Genomic DNA, 24746 nt, shown 5'->3' on the forward strand with positions numbered 1-24746 from the left:
TGAGCATGAACTAATATTACGGGGTTCGATTGGAGTGGAAGTGGAAGAGAAGAATATAAATCAGTTAAACGGGAAATATGGCATCGGCCTGTCTAGATCTAGACAGGTACAGGGGAGATCGAACAATAAGAAAAGGAGAAAATAACAGGCGACAAAACGGGATAGAATGTGAAACGAGATGAGATGTGAAGGGTCAGGTTTGAGTGGTGGCTAATGTATCAGACGGCTGAAAGGATAAGGGAGAAGCAACGATACGTTCGCCTGCCCACCAAAACAAAATGGTGATTTCTTTTTCAAGGATCAACCCGAGGCGACGTATCGTGGTCTATCCACCACCCAGCAGGACGGGACTATATTGAGCTGCAATGTGGGCTTAGACTGGAGATGCCATCGATGAACGCCCAACAGCATCGCGTCTCATTGGGCCACGTCTCATGGACCCAGCAGCCTTGGTAAACTGATAGAAGGAGAGGGTCTCCGGGAAGCATCACCGGGGCAGGGGAGAAACTCGGAAGACAGCCACCTGCAGGAAAAGCTTGCAGTAGCAAACCGTGGAGGGCTCCAGGTGAGGAGACGATGATCGAGATAGGAAAGCACCACAGAAAGAAAAATTGGGTACAATCCGTCGTGTCAGTGGGGTGGTGCCACTGCTTTGTCAGGATTGGCCTTTATTTTTATTTTTTCTTAAAATTCTTCTTTCTTTTTTCGCTATAGCACATTTGGGCTTCCTTTGTCTGTCTAATCCTTCACCCCCTGATAGTTAATTACTGTTGATAAGATTCCAGATGTATGCCTTCAGGATAGAAACGAGGTTAGCTAACATTCGAACAGGGAGTAAAAAAGATTGCATAAGAAGTGCAAGATCAATGGCTGGAACCACTGCATCGTAACGACCATGACCAAGTTGCCATCAATAGGAAAGATGGGGACGCAAGTGACGGTTGTGTTGATTACTCCTTTGGTGGAGTGTACCACCAACACCTATCGCCCCCATCATGGCAATGGCAGTCAAACACCAATTTCTGCCCAACGCCTGATGCGGGCAGCGGCAGCAAATGCAGAATTGCGTGGAGTTGAGATGGGTCCCTAGCCAGAAGACTAGGGAGGGATTGGCTACGGCGTCAGAGGGCAGATATGAACATTGGCGGGGATTACTATAGCAACGCCTCGGAGAATAATAGTCAATCAATCAGACACCGTTTTGGGAAGAGGCGATGAGAGAGAGACAAGAGGGACACAGAGGGATGAGGATATGATAGAAAGAGCGAGAGAAGCCGATCCACCAAACCAAACAAGTCAGCGCCGATCACTGGATCGCCCAACGCGTATTAGCGCCACTTGGGCTTCTTTTCTTTACTCTTTTCGTCCACAACGAACACACTCATTCCGTTCCATTCCATACAGAAGAAAATAGAAGAGCCAAAGACGATGGATGATGTTCTATTCTCCCAACAGGAAAACATCCTCATCGGGTGCCATCACCCTCAACGGATAGAGGACCACTATGGAAACAGTCATTGCAGAACTGACTAACACGGACAGTTATGCCCACTGAGGAAGAAAAAGTGAGGCGCGATGCTGTTTTGGCAGTCGGTGAGTGGCTGCTTTTGCACCCACATCCAGGCCCATTGGGGGGGTGAATGTACCAAAACCTTACCAGAGTAGTCAATCTAGTCTAGTGAGGAAGTTGTGTGACAGGAATCGGCGGACTAAAATTATGATGCTAAAACAGATAGCCCCGAAGTGGATTCTTGGCTACAGGATCCCTTCCAGAGAACTGAATGTTGCCCCCCACACAAAATTGACATTTGATGCTGCATCTGAGACTTAATTATCAAAAATACGGCATGTCTTCAGACAGACAAATAGTGCCTCAAACCCAACATAATATGTGCTAAAGATAATAATAACTACCATTCAGATTCGGACCACTGCGAGACTGATGGGTCATACTGGATTGTTACCCCAGCATTGCCAATGTTGCCATTTAGGCCTTGATTTTCGACCATGGGGTACGCATATCCTACGTAATCCGCGCATCCGCAGGGCACTACTGTTGTACGGCTGCAGTGAGACAAAGTCCGAACACGATCGTTGAGAACATTCAATACCGATCCATGATTCAAGTATCTTCCGCTCCAATGACGGGAGGAATGCCTCCAGTGTTATCCCACGGTCTCCATGCAGCAGACCCAATACAGCTACCCGCTTGCCGTCGTGCTTCTGTTACACTACTCCGTTGTGATATTCATGAGGGATCCAGGATTACCCTCAATGAGGGTTTTGATTATCTTTGTCCGTTATCACCCGGGGAGACTATCATTGATGCTATCCCCTCCCGAATAGTGTGATTCATGTTGAGGTGGTTGCACATAGTCTAGGAATAACTCCTACCCCCGCCAATGATTCGTGGCATCTTTCGCATACCCTCGACCTACTTCCTTAATTAGTAGCCAGAAAGTGGAGACGATATTGAGACTGATCTGGAAAACAATATTCTTAAGACCCAACTTGCCCGTTCATTTATAATCCTTGCCAGACAGCATATACTAATCCTCGGTAACTCTAGAGTAACAACAGCCCTCATGCTACGCCATGCGAAAGGCCCGCTGTGGGACTCGTTGGGTAACCCCTGGTGCCTTTATGTGACAACAATTCTAGGTGCTGACACTGAGTTGTCTGCTGACTAGGGCGAATCAAAGATGGACAATATCAGAAAGATGCCTGTGCATCGGTCTGGACCTCATTAGCTCTATGAATAATCTGACATTTTGGGTATCTTCATGCCGCTCCATCTCTCTGAGAACTCTCGGATGATCATCCAACCTAAAACAGACATGCACTGCTCTAATGCCTCAGACCTGGTCCGAGTGTTCCAAGACAATAAAGGAAAAATACCAGCATTCCAGCAACGTAGCAGCCCAAGTTGCAATATACAAAACAAACACTCTAAGAAGAATCATTACTGCATCGTACCCCAGCTGGCAACACGGAGAATGCAAATTTTGCTTTGACTCACGTTGGTGTCGCCAGCTCTCAGATTGGGTAGTGTTGTGCTTATTGCCTGAGGGCGTCCATTGATGCTCTCCAACGAGGCCCAAAGACTTTCATGACGAAGAGGACAGAGCTGCTAGCAAAAGCGGCTACTCCGAGAATGGTAAAAAGCCATCCGTTTCCGATTGCATCGATGATTGGAGCTGTGACGAGAGACCCTACGCATGAGAAGATGTTCCGCATGAAATTGTTCAGGGCCACACCTGCGGACGACTTCTTGGGCATGAACTCGGTCAGCATCGTCGTCGCCATGCTGAAAATAAGCATTGACCCAATGCCAAAAAAGAAATTGGCAAACATCTGTATGATGTGCTGTTAGATCTTTCCGTGTGGGAATGATTGGATAGAGAATCTCACCGGTGCCAGCCAGAACACACCCTGATCAGCCGTCCATCCATACCAGATCAATGCCGCCGGGTAGAGCAAAGCACCAAGCCAGGCATTCTCGCGCATTCGGTCTTCGGGATGATAAATCAGCCTGCCGTTCTCGTCATATCTCTGCGCCTTTCGGGCCTCCCGTTGCATGATATCATCCATCCATCGCCCACCAAATGAGCTGGCAACTATATATCCCACAGAATTTGGAATGTAAAGCAGACCCACGATGATCGTAGCGAAGTTGTAGGGGCCACTTGCGAAGGTATGCTCAATGCTCACGTTCAACACATAGAGGGAGCCGAACGTAATGCTCGCATAGTATACCGTCAGCAATACTGGCGGATATCGCAGGTAGAGGACAATTTTCAATGGGTCAATAAACACCACCTTGAGAACTTTCAGCCATCTCGCAGTGATCTGGACCACCTGTCGTGACGAGACTCGACTTATCCGACGCCCAATGGGTTCCTGCTGGTTGTTGTCGGTACTGGGAGAGGTCTTTGATACCACCAGGGTCTCAGGAAGGGCAAAGAATATGAACACCACGGTGATTGCCCCATAAACAGCCAGAAACCACAGAGTACTCCTCCACCCCCACCGCTGAGCCAGAGCTCCTCCGATGATAGGAGCAAACAACGGACCGCACAGTGGGCCAAGATAGAAGATACTCATGGCACGTCCACGTTCCTGTGAGTCCCATATATCTGCTATGGTCCCTGCGCCCACTGCCTGGACCGATGCAGACGCTCCACCGCTCAGCATCCGCATCACAATGAGCATAGCGATCGAACTGGAAACTGCACAGACAATATTGAATACGACAAAGAGACAGAACGACACTAGGTATATTGTCCGCCGGCCTAATCTTTCGCTGAACGAAGACCACCACAGCGGAAATATAGACATGCTCAGCATATATAATGCAATTGACAAATTTGCCACAGTGGTTGAGGAATGCAATTCCCTTGATACCTGTGAAAGAGAGGCTGGATGCCACGAGAATACAGGTCAGTTTAGGTCTGTATTCCAGAGCGAGAACCCAAAATAAGAAAAAGAAAAAGAAAAAGAAAACATACGGAAGAATATTGAACTGCCCATAGGTGCCGTGGCCCCAGCCACTGCAACAATGAACGTGATGAACCATTTCTTATTCCGGGGATATGCCTTGGGGTTTTCAATCTCAGCCAGCAGGGTGAGCTGACCAAAAAGACCTCTACGCTTCAGTCGCGGTACCACTGCTGGTAGCTTACTTTCCGTTTCTGTGGGATACGAAGGACCGCGTGCTTCTTCATCCTTTTCTTCCATATCTAGATGTGGACCCGACGTTGGTGTTGTAGAATAGAGATCGCTTATGTCTTTCGTTGTTTCGTTGGACAGGGTAGTTCCCCCCCGGAGGTCCTCCTGTGGTGCGCCTGGCGATATAGAAGTGGATGCCCCATCTTTCTCCATGGACGAGGCCATCACTTCTAGTAAGAATATCGTGTACTCCTTTGTATGGAGCCTTGGAAATGTCTGACAACAGGTTCTTGGTGCAGGAATAGTTCTCGATGGCGCAATGACACAGTATTCTCACATCAAAGCCCAGGAGACAGCTGTTCTAGGTATTCGTTTGCACAAGGCCGCTTGAAAAGATATCTATCGCGTCACCGATTCCGAAAGGCCCATGTGGGGTAAAAAGAGAGCAAAGAAAGTATTCAAAACAGACACCACATAAAGCAGCGTCTTATAAGAGAGTCGATATTAATTCTAGTCGATATGTGATGATACATAAAGGGTGGACCAAAGTGTGACTGTCATCTTCTTCAGCCCAACAACACAGGGAGAAAGGAAGGAAGACGAGGAAGGAAATCAAGAACAGGGAAAGAGACCCGGTCATAGAGTGATTTTTTTTTTTTTTTTTTTTTTAATTTGGCTGACAGATTGGCACCAAAAAGGCAGGCGTAGATCTCTCCGCTCTCGAGGCGGGTCTTGCCTTGAGTACATATTGAGGTATCTAATCAACATTCATTTCAGTCCACTTTGATTCACTCATAACGAGAGCCTATAGTACGTCGAGCAATACGAACAGATGATCGCGGATATTTATCCGAGCATGTGCGGTGGCGGCACCAACAGAGATGCATGCTCGTCTCCTATCATTCTGAGAGAGCTATCCTACAGTAGAAAGAGAGAGTGTGTATTACGTAGAATCGAGGATCAGGCTAAATCATCCCGAGGAAAGGGCCAGTCACGATTGGAGCGAGAGCGTGCCGTTCCATCCGATCGGGTATTTCCGCCTGTTTAGTGCCGAGGTCAAGCCTTCTGGCAAGGGGCCGAATACTTACTGAAACAGATAAAGACCCGGCATATGGGTGATTAGGATGGGATTGAATAGACTGATGATGCTGAATTTTGGCGCACCATGGAGTTGATGTCCATAGCGCGACTCTCACTCTAATACAACCTCAAAAACAGTGCCATATACGCTTATTCCAAGAAGACCAACATTATCGTCCAGTGGGACTTTTGCATCATTGCCAGCATCTAGATATGACGACAGTGTGCATAAGGTGGAATCCCTCATTTACGGAGGGGCGTTCGGTGTGGCATGGTAAAGGTTGCCTTGCATGAATCCTTGCATGACATGTGCCCAACGGTATTATGGAGATTTCTACACCGTACTCTATCTTCACTTTGCTACCCACTTAGCGCACCGTATTCTATGACCAGGCTTATCAGCAATGGACACTTCCAAATTCTTCATCGATTTCCAAGGCGAAAAATACGTGGATGGCTGGGCCAATCTCTGGAGTATAGGCGAGTCTCAGATTTGGGATAAGGGATTCCCAAACCCCGCACTGGAGGACGCATTGGTCCAGCAGCGTTCTATCCTGGGAGATCCGCTTACGGTCGATGCGCAGGGAGTCGAGCACCGCAAGACGGCTCTGGTTCCTGGTTGTGGAAGAGGTGTTGATGTGCTCCTCCTCGCCAGCTTCGGTTATAATGCCTACGGACTAGAGTGCAGTGCCGTCGCCGTCGAGGAATGCAAGCAGGAAGATACCAGAAACCGTCATCGGTATCCCGTCCGGCACCCCGAGGTGGGTCGTGGAAAGGCGATATTCGTACAGGGTGATTTCTTCAAAGATGACTGGCTGAAGGCACTTCGGTTGCCATTCAATTGCTTTGACCTAGTTTATGATTACAGGGTAAGGGATGCCGCATCTAATGCTATATTTGAAATTCTTTCTATGCAATTCTCTATCGCAAAATCAAATGCTCGCTTGTGTTCGAACGACGGGAATAAGAAGAAGAGAAACTGGCTCCGTGATGAGTTGCCCCAATTTCTGAATCAAAGGATATTCATTTTGATTATGTGATTGCAATTGTAGTTTTTCTGCGCGCTGAACCCATCAATGCGTCCACAATGGGCCCTTCGATATGCCCAGCTTCTTGCTCCATCCCCGCGCGGTAATCTGATTTGTCTCGAGTACCCCAGGAACAAGGACCCTTTGCTACCAGGCTCGCCATGGGGGGTTTCGTCGGAGGCATACTGGGAGCACTTGACTCACCCCGGCGAAACAATTCCCTACGATGATCATGGTAGATGCGCAAGTGACCCTTCTCGGAAGCCAGGCGAACGGCGGTTCGAACGAGTTGCATATTGGCAGCCCGCTCGGACCCACGACATTGGAATAGACGAGATGGGTGAGATACATGACCGAATTTCCGTATGGCGTCGACAGTAGCGCTGTTACCTATGACAGCCCACACGTTATGGAGGTGTGTCCCAAGGCACAGGGTTAGAGAGCGCCTGACCCTCGACTGATCAGAGGTCGGCTCGCATGAAGTCACGCATTTAGAGCTGTTTTACAAGTGCGTTGTAATGCTCTCCAAGCCCGTATGTATGCCTATAATACGCCAGCCATATAATGCGCTTGTTTTCTCCATCTGAGATATCGTCGCCTAGTTCTATTTTTTCAATCCGTCCATCTCCTTGTATGACGTTGATTTCGACCCCGTATGCCCTTGCGATAGCTTGTAGCTCCAGCTGCCCTCCCCATTCCGCCGTAAGCTTGATTTTTCGCGTGTATTGGTCTAACGGTTCTTCCATGAATGGCTCAAAGTCATCTTTATGTTCCGTGATATAGTCGGCCGCCACCGCCCTGACCGCCCTGTACCCATCATGTTTCGACGAAGTCACCGTATCCACGCGGGCCTGAGTAGGAGGTTGCAAGACAATTCGTTTCGGGTCGGGTCTCAACCCGAGTCCAGACTCCTCCAGCTGGCTGGCAATCGCCGAGTAGAGACAATGTCCATCTGGGTTAATTTCGACCTCTTTCAACCCTAACCGCTTAAAAACTGCATCCATGACCTCCTTCTCATTCCCACGACGATCTGTTTGTTTGGCAGCCTCCTCTGCGGCTATTTCAGCCTGAGCGGCCTGTTCAGCAGCGCGGCGCGCCAGTCGCGCCTTCTGACGATTCGGCTTCCTCTGACGCGGAGCGTCCAACGCTGCTGCTGACTGCGGAGAGGCCGGGTTGTCCGACGGGCTATCCGTAGTTGACTGTTCATTTGGAGAGGTATCCGATGTTCTTCTGCCTACGTCTGTATTCTCGTCGTCGCCCGAAGCATTAAGACTCAGTTCCTGGAGACCATCGACAGGATTCGACGTCGACCCGCCGTTTAACTCAGCGATTTCAACCTGATGGCGTTCAGAAAGTTCTCGTTGTAGTCGGTCGCATTCTTCGTTTACTCCTCGACGGGTCTTTTTCGTGGCGGATTTTTTCTTCTGCGTGATCCGTGCTTGGAGGTCTTTTTGTTCCTTGCGGTGTTTGGATAACAACTCGTCCATTCTGAGTGGCGGAATGTGGGGAATATGGAGGGGAGGAGAGAGAAAGAGGTCCTGAGATTTATTCCCGCTCGAAGGAGGATTAGTAGGGAAGATAGTATGGACTCTGTATTTGGAATCGGAGGATGAATTTCTCTCTGCAAGTCTAGTATCCACATAGGAAAACTGAGCAAGCTTGCCTTGCCCCGCAAACTAATGTCCCTCCCGAATGGGAATGGCGTGTCTTGCTCGGTTATTGGAGATGGACATTTCCCTAAGGCAGCCTCCTGTCGTGAACACGCATCTAATTTGGATTTTTGGAGATATGCTAGTATTATCGCTTTCCTAGTTACAAATCTAAGAAATCTCTGTCCACTGGATCGAGTGTGGTGTTGTTGTTTAGATGATGTACCTCCCGGAGTGCGTCATCATTATTCCACTGCCTCGGTATCTTTGCGCTCTCGGTCGTCGGATACGGCGACTTAGGCTACAAATACGTTTCCTCCACGCATTGGCATGGTCAGACGGGATCGACCGTGACTATATTTTCATCTTGATTTTTTATATTCTTCTCAATCTAACACTTATAACTTGTTTTATTCGTGTTTGGCAATTGTTTTTACTATGGATTCCCAGAACCTGTTCGATATCAAGGTCAGTAGTGGCGGAGCTTCCCGCGAATAGTAACAATTGCTGAAGATCGGCCTAGGGGAAAGTGGTGCTGGTCACCGGTGGAGCTAAAGGCGTTGGTCGAATGATTTCAGAGGGCTTTGTCGCGAATGGTGCCACCGTCTATATCTCATCTCGCGATGCCAAGGCTTGTGGAACTGCGGTGAACGAGCTGAATGCTCTCGGAAAGGGCAAAGCGCATGCCATCCCAGCCGATTTTTATAAGGAAGAAGAGATAAAGAGGCTAGCTACAGAGCTTGCCAAGCGTGAAAGTAGTGAGTTCCCAGCGATTGAGATAGCGCCGACTGGTCTAATATCCAAACCAGAGCTTCATGTCCTCGTCAACAACTCCGGATCAAACTGGGGTGCCCCCTATAATGAATATCCATCCGCTGCCTGGACTCGGGTCCTCACTCTTAACCTGCATCGGGTGTTCGATTTGACACAGGCTGTCACCCCGTTGCTAGAGAAGGCAGCTTCAGCTGGCGACCCAGCTCGTATTATCAACATTGGTAGTGTTGATGGACTTCGAGTCCCCGCTTTAGAGACATTTGCCTACAGTGCCAGCAAGGCCGGTCTGCATCACCTGAGCCGAGTTCTCGCTCATCATCTTGGCAAAAGAAACATTACGTATGTGCATCCATTCCATCGAGACTCCCTAGGCGCGTGCCAAGCTCGGACCGGCTAATACAACCCCCACGCTGTAGATCGAATTCACTCGCATGCGGCCCATTCCAGAGTAAGATGATGGCGGCTACTTTGGAGACCTTCCGGGAAACCATCGAGGCAGGTATCCCGCTGGGTCGTATTGGTACCCCTGAGGATGTGGCCGGCGCTTGCTTGTTCCTGAGCAGTCGGGCAGGAGCGTATGTCAATGGAGCGACCATTTCTCTAGACGGTGGAAGCGCTATTGCCGCCCGACTATAAGCACTTTTTTGTAGGTATATAGGGTTAGTGTAGTGTGTCCTCTGTTCTGTTCCTTGTTTCTCTGTCTTCTTCTGGAAGGTACAACCTTCAACTTAGACTCTATGGCCCCTGATCTCACGCTACCCATGCATCATTGTCGTACCATGTGTCAAAAACCTTAAAGACGCATGGCGCATCGCTGCAAAATAAGCATGCTGACATGACGTTATCAAACAATGCATCGCGCACTCTGTACTTCAAGTCCCCATGCCACGATGTATCTGGCCAACCAGAATACATCCAGAATAACTGTATCACGAACAGAGCGATCACGCGTTCGACGCCACAGAGGTCATGCTGATCAACTGAAGGTTATGAAAGCCGAAATGATGGGTAGACAGAAGAAATTAAAGCTACTGCATAGCGTGGGACACTGGTGCTGACACCTCTAATTAACTAGTTAGCTAGCCTTTCAGGGTCTGACCAAGCCACGCTGACCTTGTTCCGCCAGAACTGTTGGATGGGAAAATCCCTCCTATATCGTGGATGGGGATTTAAAGTAGGAGCTTTAGTACTGAGAGGGGCCGCATTCCCTGTCTATGTATTGGATTTACTAAATCCCTCAATCCCGACCGACTGCATTAACAGTTTATGTACACTTTAAATCCATAGCTTACTTTTCACTCGCTGCATAATTAATTGCTCGGGGAGGATGTGGCAGTTCCGGGTGAACTTCATCACCTTGCATTGTGTGTTGCGAATCCACTGGGGGAAACTATCACCACCAATGCTCACGTTTAGAACCAGACGCCTACATCATCTTCTTGAGTATCCTGGGACTGGTTGTCCTCTATCCTTATGGCAATCTACGAGCGATTGACTCCTTTTTCTTCGGGGCGAGCGCGTCTACAGAATCCGGATTAAACCCGTTCGTTTCTTTTGCAGCTGGTTTTGTCTGCTGGCACAGTACTGAGCCATGTCTTATCTAGTGTCGATGTGAAAGAACTCAAGACTTACCAGCAACTGTATGTCTATTTCATTCCGATGATATCGAATCCTGGTTTCATCAATATACTGGTGGTGGTTGTGCGGCTTCATTGGTTTGAAAAACGCCTGAGGAAAATAGGTAAGCTGACTGCTTGCCATTGTTCGTGCCATCGAAATCATGCTGACGACTTAATCTACTAGCACCCTCTGTTCTTTATCCAACGTCCACTTCGTCAGATCGCAGGGGCTGCGATAACGATCAAGAAGCCAGATTCAGTAAGGGCGACGAAGAATATGCACCAAAGCAAGAGTCTATTCAACTATCAAAAGATAACACATGTGATGGAATAGTTTTAAAAGACGAGAAAACCAATGGAAGGGACCCAGAGTACGTTTGCTGCACACCCTTCTATATCAAGATCTGGCTTACTGAGCGATACAATATTCATTAGCAACGATGATTCAATCCAGCCCAACAACCCCCGCCCTAGTTTGAATAATCGCCGGATTTCATTTGCAGAGAATTCAAAAGCCCTGTATATCCCTTCGCCCCGTGAGCGTGACAGAGGTAGTCAAAACACCGTTTGATGGATTAGATCTGGATCTGTTCTCATGGCATAACAGGAATTCCGATATTGGAGGTAAATGAGAGGCCGGGTGTTAATGGTAGGCAACCCACCGCATATTTGGGTGATATAAAAGGAAACTAAACGCTATAATATTGGCTCAGACTTTGAGGACTCAATCGATAAAGCCGATACAGAAACTGAGGGCAACCGCCGGGGAGTAAGTGGCACGTCGTCAAGTGGCTTCCCACTGGAACGTGTCGCTTCTTCTGTATTTGTGCTTGGCAGACAACCCAGGACATCTGAGGAGCCACGCCTTCGAAGTGCGGTCTCACTTTCCAATGACTCCAACCTTCCAGGTCTCTCTTCGCAGGCCACTCTCGGCAGGAATTCGCAGTTTTACAACCTAACCGACGAGGACCGAGAGAGGCTAGGTGGCATTGAATACCGAAGTCTGAAACTCCTTTTGAAGATCGTGATTGGTATTAACACACCCTGTTCGGTTATGTATGTGGCGAAGTCAGTGCTGACATACGAGAACAGGATATTTTTTTGGTCTCCACCTATTTGGCGCAATATGTTTAATTGGTTGGATCCAGTATGCTAACCCCAAGTATCGGAACTACCTTGATGAATGTGGACAAAATCATATCTGGTGGTAAGTATTGTGTAAATTTTGATTTAGAGCATGCATCCAAACTCACATTGCGGCAAGGGCAATCTACTCTGGACAAACAATGGTCGATAATCTGGGGCTTACCCTCACCCCAGATTCGATGGTTTCCTTTCAAGACGCTACATTTCCCATGTTGATTATGAGCTTTCTAGCGTACGCAGGGCATACTCTATATCCCTGTTTTCTGCGTCTAGTTATCTGGATCATGTTCAAGTGTGTCCCACATCAGTCATCTCTCAAGGAACCGCTTGGCTTCCTCCTGAAATATCCCCGTCGATGCTATACGCTTCTCTTCCGAAGTCGGCCAACTTGGACCCTCTTCGGAATCATCTTCGCGCTCAACTTTGTAGACGTACTTTTGATCGTGGTACTGGATCTCCACAATTCTGCAGTGAACAACCTCCCTGCTGGACCCCGAGTGCTGGCCGCAATCTTCCAGGCAGCGTCGTCACGGCATACAGGAACATCGTCGTTTAATCTTGCCGATGTCAGTCCAGCAGTCCAGTTCAGCTTACTGGTGATGATGTACATTTCGATATTTCCAATCGCCATCAGCGTTCGAGCGTCCAACACATACGAAGAGAGATCGCTTGGCGTGTATTCGCTGGATGGCGAAATGGATGAGAGCAACGGAATGCAATATGTGATGACGCATATGCGGAATCAGCTCAGCTTCGACCTGTGGTACATATTTTTGGGGATATTCTGCATCTGCATTGCTGAGTCCAATAGGATCATGGATCCTTCTGAACCCGTGTGTCGATCAATCTCTCTATGTCTCAGAATGTGACAGCTAATGTGACCGAACAGGCATTTTCCGTGTTTGCAATTTTTTTCGAAGCTGTCTCCGCGTAGTGAGTGTTTCTGAACCCTTTTGATTATATGCGGACATGCTTCTGATATCGCCCAGCGGAAATGTTGGCCTCAGCCTAGGCTACCCCACAGTTTCGACTTCCTTTTGCGGTCAGTTCACGACTTTTAGCAAGGTTGTCGTTTGTGCTATGATGATTCGGGGACGTCACCGTGGCCTGCCCTATTCGCTTGACCGGGCAATTGTGCTTCCCAACGATCACCTTATCGAAGACCACAGGGCTGACATTCGTCCTCATCGACCTCTGTATACGGACAGGACTGTCGATAAGCGGGTGCAGTTCAAGCGGTATCATACCAAATAACCTCATTGTGGTCGCGGAATCGAGCTTCTCGTTTCGATGGTCACTATCTCTGCGACCTTCATGATGGCTATTCTTTGTTGATAAATCCTACAATGTATGTAGTGATTTTTTGAGCGTAAATAATTGTAGAAATAGAATGGGAGAATATGCATTTTCGAAATCCTAGTAAGACATGTTCGCATGCATTAACCAGTTAGGCAATTAGCAGTGGAGCGGCGACATCATCGCTTTTATGCCGTCATTACGCCGGGGAATTTTCCTTCCACCATCTCATTTTCTCTCCGGGGCTCTTTTTCATCGCTTTGGCTTTCTTGTAGCTTATTTTTAGTATTTTTATACTTTCCTTAATTGGGGATTACATATCGGCGCCCACCGCCATCCACTTTGGAAAAGTGACGTCAGTCGTCCCCAGTACACCCACCAATTTGCCCCTCCGTCACATCTGATCGAACGGAACACAGAGAGCGCCACAAAGCCTAACGTGGCCATTCACTTAGGTTGATTTAGGCCTGTCACCCTTGCCTTAGCCTTCTGTACTCGGTTGCTGGCTTTTTTTGTTCCTCCTGAATCCTCCATCCCCCTGTCCTTCTCCCCGCAAACTACCCTAGACGATGAGCTCGTCAAACGGCCATAATCGAACGAGCTCTCTCGATCCATTTTCTCATCCGGACATCTATTACGGAAACGACGAGACGATCTCGCGCATTAAAAGCCGTCGACGGGCATTTTCCTCGGTGAGTGGCGACTCTGGAACGATAAGATCAAAGAATAAGATGCTAAATGCTACGCCAAACGAATAGACTTTGAAGTCGTTTAATAAAGAGGATATCCAAGATTTCCTGGGTGGACGGTTGGCAAGAAGGGGCAGCCATGGTGCGCGTTTGCTTAATCCCTCTCTGTCTGAAGTGATGTACATGGGTATTGACTTGAAGAACGTGGTCATCAGATGAGAGTTCCGGTCAGCCCCGAAAGTTCCTTATCGATGTCAACGAGACGCTGCACACACTCTTGGAGAGGGAGGATAGCGACAGGAATATGCAGATAACGATCGAGGATGTCGGGCCGAAGGTAGGCGAGGTGTCAAGCAAGCTCTCAATTAGGGTACTAAGCTACATGCTCTAGGTGCTTTCCGTCGGAACTGCCGCTTCTTCTGGGTACAATAGATTCGATGTGCGGGGGACGTATATGCTCTCCAATCTCCTTCAGGAGCTTACCATAGCCAAGGATTACGGTAGGAAGGTCATCGTGTTAGATGAGGAACGCCTAAGCGAGAACCCTGTTTCTCGTCTCTCACGCCTGATCAAGCACTCGTTCTGGAACGCTCTCACCCGACGAATCGACGGTTCGAATATCGACGTTTCTGGAAAAGATCCAAAGGATTGGACGAAGAACCCCCAGCCTCGTATCTATATCCCGCCAGGTGTTCCTGAGCAGATCGAGTACTATAGAAATATCGCAAAGTCCCGCCCAGAGCTTCGTCTGGATGTGCAGGTGTTAGACACTGATATCACACCGGAATATGTGAAAGACCTCAACCACAAGCCTGGGATTTTAGCATTGGCAATGGACGAAACGTACGATGAATCTACCAAGAAGACAGAGTATTCGGGAGTGCCATTTGTCGTTCCTGGGGGTAGATTCAACGAGCTGTATGGGTGGGACAGCTACATGACATCTCTGGGGCTGATAGTCAGTAACCGAGTTGACCTAGCCAAGGCCATGGTAATCAACTTCTGCTTCTGCATCAAGCATTATGGAAAGATCCTGAACGCCAACCGCACTTACTACCTGACTCGATCCCAACCGCCTTTCCTGACGGACATGACCTTGCGTGTCTACGAACGAATAAAGTCTGAACCCGATGCTATGGATTTCTTGCGCAATGCAACCCTCGCTGCCATCAAGGAATACCACAGTGTGTGGACGGCAGCGCCGAGGTTAGACCCGGTGTCTGGTTTGTCACGGTATCGCCCAGAAGGGTGGGGGGTGCCGCCAGAGACCGAACCTACTCATTTCACGCATGTCCTTAGTCCATATGCGGAGAAACATGGCATGGAATTCAAGGAATTCGTCCATGCCTACAATGATCGTAAGGTCGAGGAACCCGAACTCGACGAGTATTTCTTGCACGATCGGGCTGTTCGCGAATCTGGCCACGATACAAGCTACCGGCTGGAGAGGATCTGTGCGAATTTAGCCACGGTGGATCTGAACTCCCTTCTCTATAAATATGAGGTAGATATTGCCCGGCTGATCCGGACATACTTTAAAGACAAACTTGAAATTCCTCCCGAGTTCCGCACGCCGGCGACCAAAGATATTGCGAGCGAGTCCTCATCCGTATGGGACCGCCGAGCAAGGCGGCGAAAGATGAGAATGGACACCTACATGTGGAATGAAGACAAAGGGATGTACTTCGACTACGACACGGTGAAACAGGAACGGACATTATATGAGAGTGCAACGACTTTCTGGGCCATGTGGGCTGGCCTCACCACACCGCAACAAGCGGGCGACATGGTGAAGAAAGCCCTCCCCAGATTTGAGGCCTACGGCGGCCTTGTATCTGGCACGGAAGAATCGCGAGGTGCAATCAGTTTGGAACGACCTACACGGCAATGGGACTATCCGTACGGCTGGGCACCCCAGCAGATGCTCGCATGGACCGGACTGTTGCGCTACGGGTATCAGGAAGAAGCGGAACGACTCGCTTATAAGTGGCTGTATATGATCACCAAAGCATTTGTGGATTTCAACGGAGTCGTCGTTGAGAAATACGACGTGACTCGGCCAATCGATCCACACCGTGTGGATGCAGAGTACGGCAACCAGGGTGTAGATTTCAAGGGCGCACCTCGAGAAGGGTAAGGTCCACTCTTATAACCCCATGGCAAATTCGATGGCATTTCTAACCATGTGGATACAGATTCGGCTGGGTCAATGCTAGTTATGTGTTTGGTTTGGAATTCCTCAACGCGCATGAAAGGCGTTCTCTGGGAACTATCACGCCGTATGAGACGTACAGCAAGGCCGTACTGGCCCAGGAAGAACTAGAAAGTCTATAGGGATACTTTCAGCCAAATAGAATCTATTCGGTGGATTGGGCCGGGGATGTGGATGAAGAATACCATCGAACAGATACAGATTGAAAGACATGCTTGAACATTCGGTCCACTTTTTCTTTCTTTTTTAATCATTTTGATGAAGAAGTTCCATGCTGAAATTGCAATGGACCGGAACTTGTTTTATGGCGCTCCAGCAGGTTTGTGAGCTCAAATATCTTATTCCGACTATCGTATAAATTTCCATTCTGCGGAAACTCGAAATAATGGAAAGAATATAATAGAAATTCTCTGTACTTCCAGAGCTAATCTCCATCCTACCGATCAGTATTATACTCTCTTTCTATGCACGGTTCAGTTTCTAATCTTAGCGGTTAGACAGACCTGAATCTATAGAGAGTAAGCCGATTACATACTAATTACTTAGTATTAGGTATTAAATAATAGAATTTTTAGGTGGACATGTGTGTAATAGATTAAGAGTAACTTCTCTGAATGATGTTCATTATAAGAAGTTTGACTAAATCTAATATATAGTGATATGGATAAGCTATTCCCCTCCCTCCATGACGATCTTCGTGATTGAAGTGACTGTTATAGAATTTAAATAATTGGGAACAAACTACTATTCACTTCATAAGGAATCTGTACGTACATTATCCATTGGATAGAGAGTTATGTTAAATTAGTGCTAGGCTTTAAATCTGTATAGTGAATTTTGTATGGTTTTCACAATACACCAGAGTACTGAAAGTGAGGTGAATTTCTCAAGGCTCCTTAAACCAAGTTGGAATTCTTACTTACTGTAGTGAAGTGGTGAATCTTCACTGCGTAAGTTCCAATTGAAGGGATCTCTTCTGTTACTCAGGCTCGTCTACTAGAATAAGACCTCCCTCCCCAGCCCTTTCACCTCATTTTTCTTCTCTCTTCTCCTCCCATAAGAATACCTGTCTTGATCAACTCTCTCAGCCTCAAACATCCAACCCCGTTATCTCTTTCCAATCTGTCAGAATATCAGATGAATTATCTAGCCTGACTACAGCCGCCTTTTTAGTGTAGTGGAATTTTATTGACATTATCCCTCGTCCATCCAAGACTGTTTGCCTGACTTAGCCAGTCAAGCATAAAACTGGTCAAGCAGGAAATCACTGAACAGACTCGGGTTATCTCCATTAGGGAGAACCCAGCTACCCAGCCTGATGATAATCTGATGGAAACCCGTTCAGCAACCCTCTGTGAGTGCAATCCAGCGTTTCCCTAGAGATCATAGGAACTAACCTTTCGATATAGATGAAGACGATAAGACAGCAGCCCTCCTGTTTAGAAACCGTTATTTTTCAAAGAAAAAACCAGAATTCCAGGAGAAACTCCTCCCGCATCTGCCTTTTGATTACATGCCCCTCAGTCGCAATACGATATGGTCGACCAGTTCTATGCCCTGCAAATGCGACTCTGGAGACGCGATAAAACCCAATGGAATCGATTTCATTTTGATGAGCTCTATGCAAGACACTGCTATCTTTCGAAACAAGCTCACGAAGAAAGATCTGGACCATCTTGATTCCCGGCTTAGATGTTCATTACCTCCTACCGTGTTCCCAAAGAACGGATTCACGGTCACAGGGACGAGGATCCAACCCATAGTTGCACCAGAGGGGTTATTCCGATGACACGATGCACGCCTTAATAGCTCCTAAGGCAAACCATTCGACTACTAAACCCGGCATTCAGTGAGACGTAATTTAGCAGTATCATGGAAGACAGGAGTCTCAACAATAGCTCGCTGAAACATCTAAACATACTTACAGTTGCACATCTTTTATGGTCTTCCAGCAAGCTACCTTTCCCAGACACTTGTTCTATTTGAAAAGGCCACCAGTCTCATCTTGCGAGACTGGGTAGAGGACAAGAAGGAGCCCTTTCCGGATCTGGCCTCAAGAACAAGATTTACCTTAAAAACCTACGTGTACCTTGTTTTGTTCCATTTTTTTGCTGCGAGGGGCAGCGTTGAGACAAATTCCCCGAGCTCACTAATAGTCCGGGCTTAATAATTGGTCTTGAGATACACACTGATCAAAGGGATCAGAACAACCACAACACAGCATGCACAGTGGTGCTCATCACATACTCAACGTGGCTCCAAATCTCCGAGCTGACAAAGATGTATTATGCATCTTCATTGAGCGAGAGTCCAGATCCCATATGGTGAAGGGTGTTAACCAGTTATGGTTCCAAACTTTTAAAGTCACTCTGTCTGTGTACAGGGTAAACTGAGTATCTTACCTAGAACAGAGACTTTAGACTGCAAGCTTCAAGACGGACGTGATCTGACATATGTAGGACTCGTAAGTAGTACCTACAGAGGTATCTTGCCAATACAGAACAGAACACATGACAATCTAGACTCCATTTGCATGTGAATCATCTCTGGTTAGTAAACTACCTAGTAGTTAGTAGTAGTAGTAGTATCTTCGCACCATCTCACTACAGAGTAGTAAAAGATTATGATTCGGACAACATCCGAACCGCGCATTCCAATCAATCTAATGAGCCATCGATCATCAACCCCTATACTATACTCCGTACATATCGACAATAACACGGAACCAGCTCCTTATTTTCCCGAGGCGATTCTCGTGCGTTTCGAAGACCAACCAAACCCAACGCAACCCCAACCTGAACGCGGGAGACGAGATCGGATCGTCTCGTGGGTCTGTGATTGGTGCCTGCGATGCCGAGGTTCCTGCCTTATTTGGTATAGTTTGTATTGAACGTAAGTATTCGTACTCCGTACAAGGCATCCATTCCATGCATGTACTTTATTACTCCGATTTTCGGAGGTACTGTCCGTGAGGGATTACACGGTACAGTTCTGCAGGTCTACAACGGTTGCATTTCATTTCTTTAGAATTACCTGCTTAGTTACAGAGCAGGAGAGCTGGCTATGTGAAGAAATATAGTGGGGTTATACCAGGGTTGGACGAGACCACTACTATGGAGGAGAGGCTATCCCGTGACTGTGATATGGTATCGTACTGTCAGGCTACTCCGGCACATGTCTCGACGTCATCGATCTGGAGTGATGTCCCCGAGTAAAGATAGAATCCAATTGTCGGGATTGGATAGGTATTTGATTCTCAAGGTGTCGAAAATCAATAACTTACAGTATATATGTATGTACATAAGGTGCTTGATGGTACAGAGAAATCCAAGTTGTTCGTCCACTGTAGGATGTAGCCTGGAAGTCAATACTGGATCCAGTGGCAAGTCCATTAGACCGAGGATCTTTCAGTCTCGATTCCTCTCTTCCGAACAGAAACGAAACATGCATTATCAGGGTATAGCTTGTGAATTTGGCTGGCTGCACTCTGTAATTGCCATCCTGCCCAGTCATACCAATTCGTAAGAACCTGGTAACATCTCCCCTGGTTGGCATACCGGTCCGCGTTTTCCTTCTTGTCCCGCTGAGCCGAGCGTTTACCGACTGGGTCTGAAGTGACGCATCTGCAATGGTTGGATAAGTACCTTGTTTCTGGCTTGTGATTGCGTCTAATTTCTTTTTATTCCTCGTGTAGCCGGTTATTCTACTTTCTTTTCCCCTTTTTCCCCCTGTTCCCTTTCTCTCTTTCTATCTTCGTTCGCTTGGGACTTCTTCCTTCCCTGTTGCGTAGTCCTATTGTCTTCAAAAGCATTTACTGAGCTCTGATCTCTGATCACTGTATTATATCGCTTTCACATCCGTACCTACAACCATCCTAGGATAGCACAATGGGTTACTTCGAAGACGAGGACCAGGTGTACCTGGATGACGTCCGGGCAGTCAAGGCTTGGTGGAACGATTCGCGATGGCGGTACACCAAGCGTCCTTACACCGCTGAACAGATCGTGGCCAAGCGTGGAAACCTGAAGATCGAATACCCATCCAATGTCCAGAGTAAGAAGCTGTGGAAAATCCTGGAAAGCAACTTTGCGGTTCGTAGCTCTTCTCACAAATGTGTGCGCGCTCTCATTGACCTATCTTCCATAGAAAAAGGTCCCGAGCTTCACCTATGGCTGTCTGGAGCCCACCATGATCACCCAGATGGCCAAGTACCTTGACACAGTGTATGTCTCCGGCTGGCAGAGCTCTTCTACTGCCTCGTCCACCGACGAGCCGTCCCCGGATCTGGCGGACTACCCTATGGTAAGGAAGGAAGCTCGTGCTGTGCGAAATCAATCGGTCGGACTGACAGGTCTAGAACACCGTCCCCAACAAGGTCAACCAGCTCTTTATGGCCCAGCTCTTCCATGATCGGAAACAGCGGGAAGAGCGTGTCACCACCCCCAAGGAACAGCGTGGCAAGGTGGCCAATGTGGACTACCTGCGTCCCATCATTGCGGATGCCGACACTGGCCACGGTGGCTTAACGGCGGTCATGAAGCTGACCAAGCTGTTTGTGGAGCGCGGAGCTGCTGGTATCCATATCGAGGATCAGGCCCCTGGCACCAAGAAGTGCGGCCACATGGCCGGAAAGGTGCTTGTCCCTATTAGCGAGCACATCAACCGTTTGGTTGCCATCCGTGCGCAGGCCGACATCATGGGTATGTTAATTAGCTCCATTCTGCACGAACGGGCCGATGGCTGACTCCATTTCCTAGGCACCGACCTCCTTGCCATTGCCCGAACCGACTCCGAAGCTGCCACTCTTATCACCTCGACCATTGACCACCGTGACCACGCCTTCGTTGTGGGATCGACAAACCCCAACCTCCAGCCCCTCAACGACCTCATGGTGGCCGCGGAACAGGCGGGCAAGAGCGGTGATGAACTCCAAGCCATCGAAGACCAGTGGGTGGCTCAGGCTGGTCTCAAGCTCTTCGACGAAGCCGTGATCGATGCCATCAACAAGGGCGCCCACTCCAATAAGAAGGCCGTTATCGACGGCTACCTGAAGGCCGTCAAGGGCAAGAGCAACGGCGAAGCTCGCGCCATTGCCAAGGGCATCACAGGCGGTGATATCTACTGGAATTGGGACGCTCCTCGTACCCGTGAAGGTTTCTACCGCTACCAGGGAGGTACGCAGTGCGCCATCAACCGTGCGGTGGCCTACGCGCCATTTGCAGACCTGATCTGGATGGAGAGCAAGCTTCCAGACTATGCTCAAGCCAAGGAGTTTGCCGATGGCGTGCACGCCGTCTGGCCGGAACAGAAGTGAGTGTTTTCTTTTAGATAAATATAACCTACCGTTCGATAACTAACCCGACACCCACTAGGCTGGCATACAACCTGTCCCCCTCATTCAACTGGAAGAAGGCGATGCCGCGCGAGGAGCAGGAGACATACATCCAGCGTCTGGGTGCCCTGGGATACTGCTGGCAGTTCATCACCTTGGCGGGTCTGCACACCACGGCACTGATCTCTGATCAGTTTGCCCGGGCGTACGCAAAACACGGTATGCGGGCATATGGCGAATTGGTGCAGGAACCGGAGATGGAACTGGGAGTGGATGTGGTGACGCACCAGAAATGGAGCGGTGCCAATTATGTAGATAATCTGTTGAAGATGGTCACGGGTGGCGTTAGCAGCACGGCGGCAATGGGCAAAGGCGTGACTGAGGATCAGTTCAAGCACTGAGGGGGGGTTCAGTGATGAGTGATGTTTTGGTTATGTCTTTTTGTTTTTATTATTATTATATTTCATTTTCTTTTTTGAAGCCTGAATTTTACGACCGGGAGATGTATTGTAGGCCATCGGATCCTTGGAGGTAGTGTTTGATCAACGACGAACGTTCTAGGTCCTATATCATCTTATATATTAGAAATATTCATAATATATGTTAAAGAAGAATAGGGTTAGACCTGTACGAATCGAGAACTGCTTGCGAGGTGGATGTCGATCCACCGACTAAGAGAGACTAAGAAATGGAGTGCAGAGACTAAGACTGACGATAACCGAGGAAGAGCTGCAATCTGACCTCTGGTTGGATCTCCATCCAGACCGTTAACAACCAGCTTCTCCGGAAACTGAGTTCTTCCTAAATTGATGCGACAAATCCAGAATATCTTCCGCCAGAGAGAGCCGCGGTTCCGACCGAAAGGAGGGGAAGCACTTCAACCATGGCATGTGGAGATGAACGATCCGTTAGCTAAGGTAGTATATTACGGAGTAGATGGATGGAGATTTGGCACCTGACCTCATTTCGCTCCTTCTCCTCTTTTCTTTGATATCGCGTCGCCCACCATGGTCACCTCCAATATCCCAGAGATCCAGTTCACTCCCATCGAGGAGATCCGCAGCCGCAGCGCCACTCTTCGCAAGACCTTTCTCGAACACAAGACGCGAGATGTGGAGTTTCGGCTGGTCCAACTCCGCAAGCTCTACTGGGCGTAAGTCACTCTCCTATGATGGACGATATCTTGACTGACGCGTTTTCTTTTCTTTTTCTTTAATAGTTTAAAAGATCACGAACAGCAAATCGCCGATGCCCTCTATTTGGACCTCAACAAACCGCGCTTCGAGTCGGAAATCGCGGAGTCGTCATGGCTACAGAATGATATTGTGTTTGTGACGCGCCATCTACACAAATGGGTCAAGGATGAGAAGGCCGAGGATATCGAACTCGCATTCAAGTTTATGAATCCAAAGATTCGGAAGGATCCGCTGGGTTGTGTTCTGGTGATCGGGTATGTAGATTTTGAACCCGTGCCGTGCCGTGCCCTAGGGATGGTTTCTAACGGACATTGGACAGCGCTTTCAACTACCCTTTCCAGTTGACGCTCGGTCCGGTCATTGGTGCCATTGCCGCGGGTAATACCGTGGTCATCAAGCCCAGCGAAAATGCCCCGTACAGTGCCGTCGTGATGCAGCGCATCGTGGAAGCCTCCCTCGACCCCTCGTGCTACACTGTTATCCAAGGCGGCATCCCCGAAACTCAGGCCTTGCTCGCGGAACGTTGGGATAAGATCTTCTTCACCGGTGGTGCCAATGTCGGTCGCATCATCGCCAAAGCCGCTGCACCTCACTTGACCCCAGTGGTGCTGGAGCTGGGAGGGATGAACCCGGCCATTATCACCAAGAACGCCGATCCCAGACTCGTCGCCCGACGAATGCTATGGGGAAAGCACCTGAATGCCGGTCAGGTGTGCACGTCGCAGAACTACTTACTGGTCGACAGGGCGATTCTGCCGGCAGTCGTCGAGGAATTCAAGAAGGCCTTCAAGGAGTTTTACCCTCGCGGAGCCAAGGAATCTCCAGACTATTCCCGCATCGTCAGCGTTGCCGCCTTCCAACGACTCAAGTCGATGATCGACAATTCCCAGGGCAAGATCCTCCTGGGAGGTACAATGGATGAAGAGGAGCGGTTCATCGAGCCGACTCTGGTGCAGGTGGATTCGCCCGATGACTCCATGCTCACCCAGGAGAGCTTCGGTCCGTTGATCCCCATTCTGCCCGTTGACAACCTCGACGAAGCGATCAACATCGCCAACGGCATCCAGAGCACGCCTCTGGGTATCTACCCATTTGGCTCTAAGGGGGAAGTGGAAAAGGGTATGTGGTTTTATCTGCGATTGAGAGACGCTCGGATTGAGATATTAATCCTCCATAGTTCTCCGAATGACCCGTTCTGGTGGTGTGTCCGTCAACGATGCTGCGCTGCATATCCCGACCCTTCCATTCGGCGGCGTGGGCGAGAGTGGCTACGGTGCCTACCGCGGAAGGTCCAGCTTCGACGTCTTCGTGCACCGCCGTCCCATCACCAGCAGCCCCGGCTGGCTCGAGTCCATCCTCGCGATCCGCTACCCTCCCTACGCGGGCAAGCTGAGCAAGTTGAAAGCGGCCAGTACGCTGGCTCCTGATTTCGATCGCAGCGGAAGAAAGGTCCGACTTGGCTGGCTACGGTTCATTTTGACTCTGGGCGGAGGCAGCGCGAAGGCTGGTGTAAGCAGGGCTGCCGTTGTTGCTGCGCGTAAGTTATTCATCTCCTAGCTGTTCTTTCCCGCCCCGCTCCTGGCTACTGGCCGTTCCATTGGCCTATGCCTCTTCATTCACGATTCTTACTGTCCGAATCACTTCTCAGACTGTGATTAATCCTCCGGAACCTGAAACCAATATACCTACTCAACCCCAACGATTTCCTTGTGTTATAAAATACCCCCATATTTTTTTTTTTTTTTTTTTATCTTGATCCTCTTCATTCTACATCTATTGGATACTACGATGTTGCCCAGTCATATGTCCCATATCCGAGATTTCAATTATTAATCTCTTTTGAAGTATATGTACTCATATTCTATTCTGCCCAGTTGCCTACCTCGTGCTACAGATTCTCGAGCGCCGAACCTCAAAGCTTTAGGACTAACGGTCCGTCTGTGTCTGCACCATCGTCATAATCACTTAAAACAAACAACCAACACTGGATCTGAACCGCGATTCGATCGAGGTATTAATCCTGTTCTTTCCTATTTCTGTAGTACTAGTTCTGGGAC

The 24746-nt window shown here is 48.7% G+C and overlaps 8 protein-coding genes across 8 annotated transcripts; 6 read left to right on the plus strand and 2 right to left on the minus strand.

Annotated features, from left to right (window-relative positions):
• Window positions 1–3057: 3057 nt before the first annotated feature.
• On the minus strand, window positions 3058–4893 carry ATNIH1004_002507 (uncharacterized protein; the record flags this gene model as incomplete). The annotated part of the gene is made up of 3 exons (XM_033567196.1): window positions 3058–3354; window positions 3412–4271; window positions 4509–4893. The coding sequence occupies 3 exons, from the start codon at window positions 4891–4893 to the stop codon at window positions 3058–3060; spliced, it is 1542 nt and encodes a 513-aa protein (XP_033429191.1).
• A 1259-nt stretch (window positions 4894–6152) lies between these two features.
• On the plus strand, window positions 6153–7157 carry ATNIH1004_002508 (putative thiol methyltransferase; the record flags this gene model as incomplete). Its single annotated transcript, XM_033567197.1, has 2 exons — window positions 6153–6617; window positions 6801–7157. 2 exons carry the CDS (start codon window positions 6153–6155, stop codon window positions 7155–7157), a joined length of 822 nt encoding a protein of 273 aa, XP_033429192.1.
• A 110-nt stretch (window positions 7158–7267) lies between these two features.
• On the minus strand, window positions 7268–8263 carry ATNIH1004_002509 (deubiquitinase OTU2; the record flags this gene model as incomplete). Its single annotated transcript, XM_033567198.1, has 1 exon — window positions 7268–8263. The coding sequence occupies one exon, from the start codon at window positions 8261–8263 to the stop codon at window positions 7268–7270; it is 996 nt and encodes a 331-aa protein (XP_033429193.1).
• A 600-nt stretch (window positions 8264–8863) lies between these two features.
• On the plus strand, window positions 8864–9835 carry ATNIH1004_002510 (short chain dehydrogenase/reductase family; the record flags this gene model as incomplete). The annotated part of the gene is made up of 3 exons (XM_033567199.1): window positions 8864–8893; window positions 8949–9538; window positions 9616–9835. The coding sequence occupies 3 exons, from the start codon at window positions 8864–8866 to the stop codon at window positions 9833–9835; spliced, it is 840 nt and encodes a 279-aa protein (XP_033429194.1).
• Window positions 9836–10526: 691 nt separating this feature from the next.
• On the plus strand, window positions 10527–13218 carry TRK1_1 (putative potassium uptake transporter; the record flags this gene model as incomplete). The annotated part of the gene is made up of 11 exons (XM_033567200.1): window positions 10527–10563; window positions 10622–10742; window positions 10804–10940; window positions 11003–11189; window positions 11254–11369; window positions 11426–11467; window positions 11532–11874; window positions 11967–12025; window positions 12238–12797; window positions 12854–12897; window positions 12954–13218. 11 exons carry the CDS (start codon window positions 10527–10529, stop codon window positions 13216–13218), a joined length of 1911 nt encoding a protein of 636 aa, XP_033429195.1.
• A 611-nt stretch (window positions 13219–13829) lies between these two features.
• NTH1 (alpha,alpha-trehalase) lies at window positions 13830–16283 on the plus strand (the record flags this gene model as incomplete). The annotated part of the gene is made up of 5 exons (XM_033567201.1): window positions 13830–13952; window positions 14019–14091; window positions 14165–14286; window positions 14341–16082; window positions 16145–16283. The coding sequence occupies 5 exons, from the start codon at window positions 13830–13832 to the stop codon at window positions 16281–16283; spliced, it is 2199 nt and encodes a 732-aa protein (XP_033429196.1).
• Window positions 16284–20048: 3765 nt separating this feature from the next.
• On the plus strand, window positions 20049–21894 carry ICL1 (isocitrate lyase 1; the record flags this gene model as incomplete). Its single annotated transcript, XM_033567202.1, has 5 exons — window positions 20049–20252; window positions 20308–20463; window positions 20519–20861; window positions 20919–21471; window positions 21534–21894. 5 exons carry the CDS (start codon window positions 20049–20051, stop codon window positions 21892–21894), a joined length of 1617 nt encoding a protein of 538 aa, XP_033429197.1.
• A 606-nt stretch (window positions 21895–22500) lies between these two features.
• Window positions 22501–24613, plus strand: ATNIH1004_002514 (hexadecenal dehydrogenase; the record flags this gene model as incomplete). The annotated part of the gene is made up of 5 exons (XM_033567203.1): window positions 22501–22646; window positions 22713–22943; window positions 23009–23808; window positions 23867–24226; window positions 24564–24613. 5 exons carry the CDS (start codon window positions 22501–22503, stop codon window positions 24611–24613), a joined length of 1587 nt encoding a protein of 528 aa, XP_033429198.1.
• Window positions 24614–24746: the final 133 nt, after the last annotated feature.

The sequence above is a fragment of the Aspergillus tanneri genome (assembly GCF_003426965.1).
Source record: "Aspergillus tanneri strain NIH1004 chromosome Unknown AapTan_1_pilon_pilon_pilon, whole genome shotgun sequence".
Classification (NCBI taxonomy): Eukaryota; Fungi; Ascomycota; class Eurotiomycetes; order Eurotiales; family Aspergillaceae; genus Aspergillus; species Aspergillus tanneri.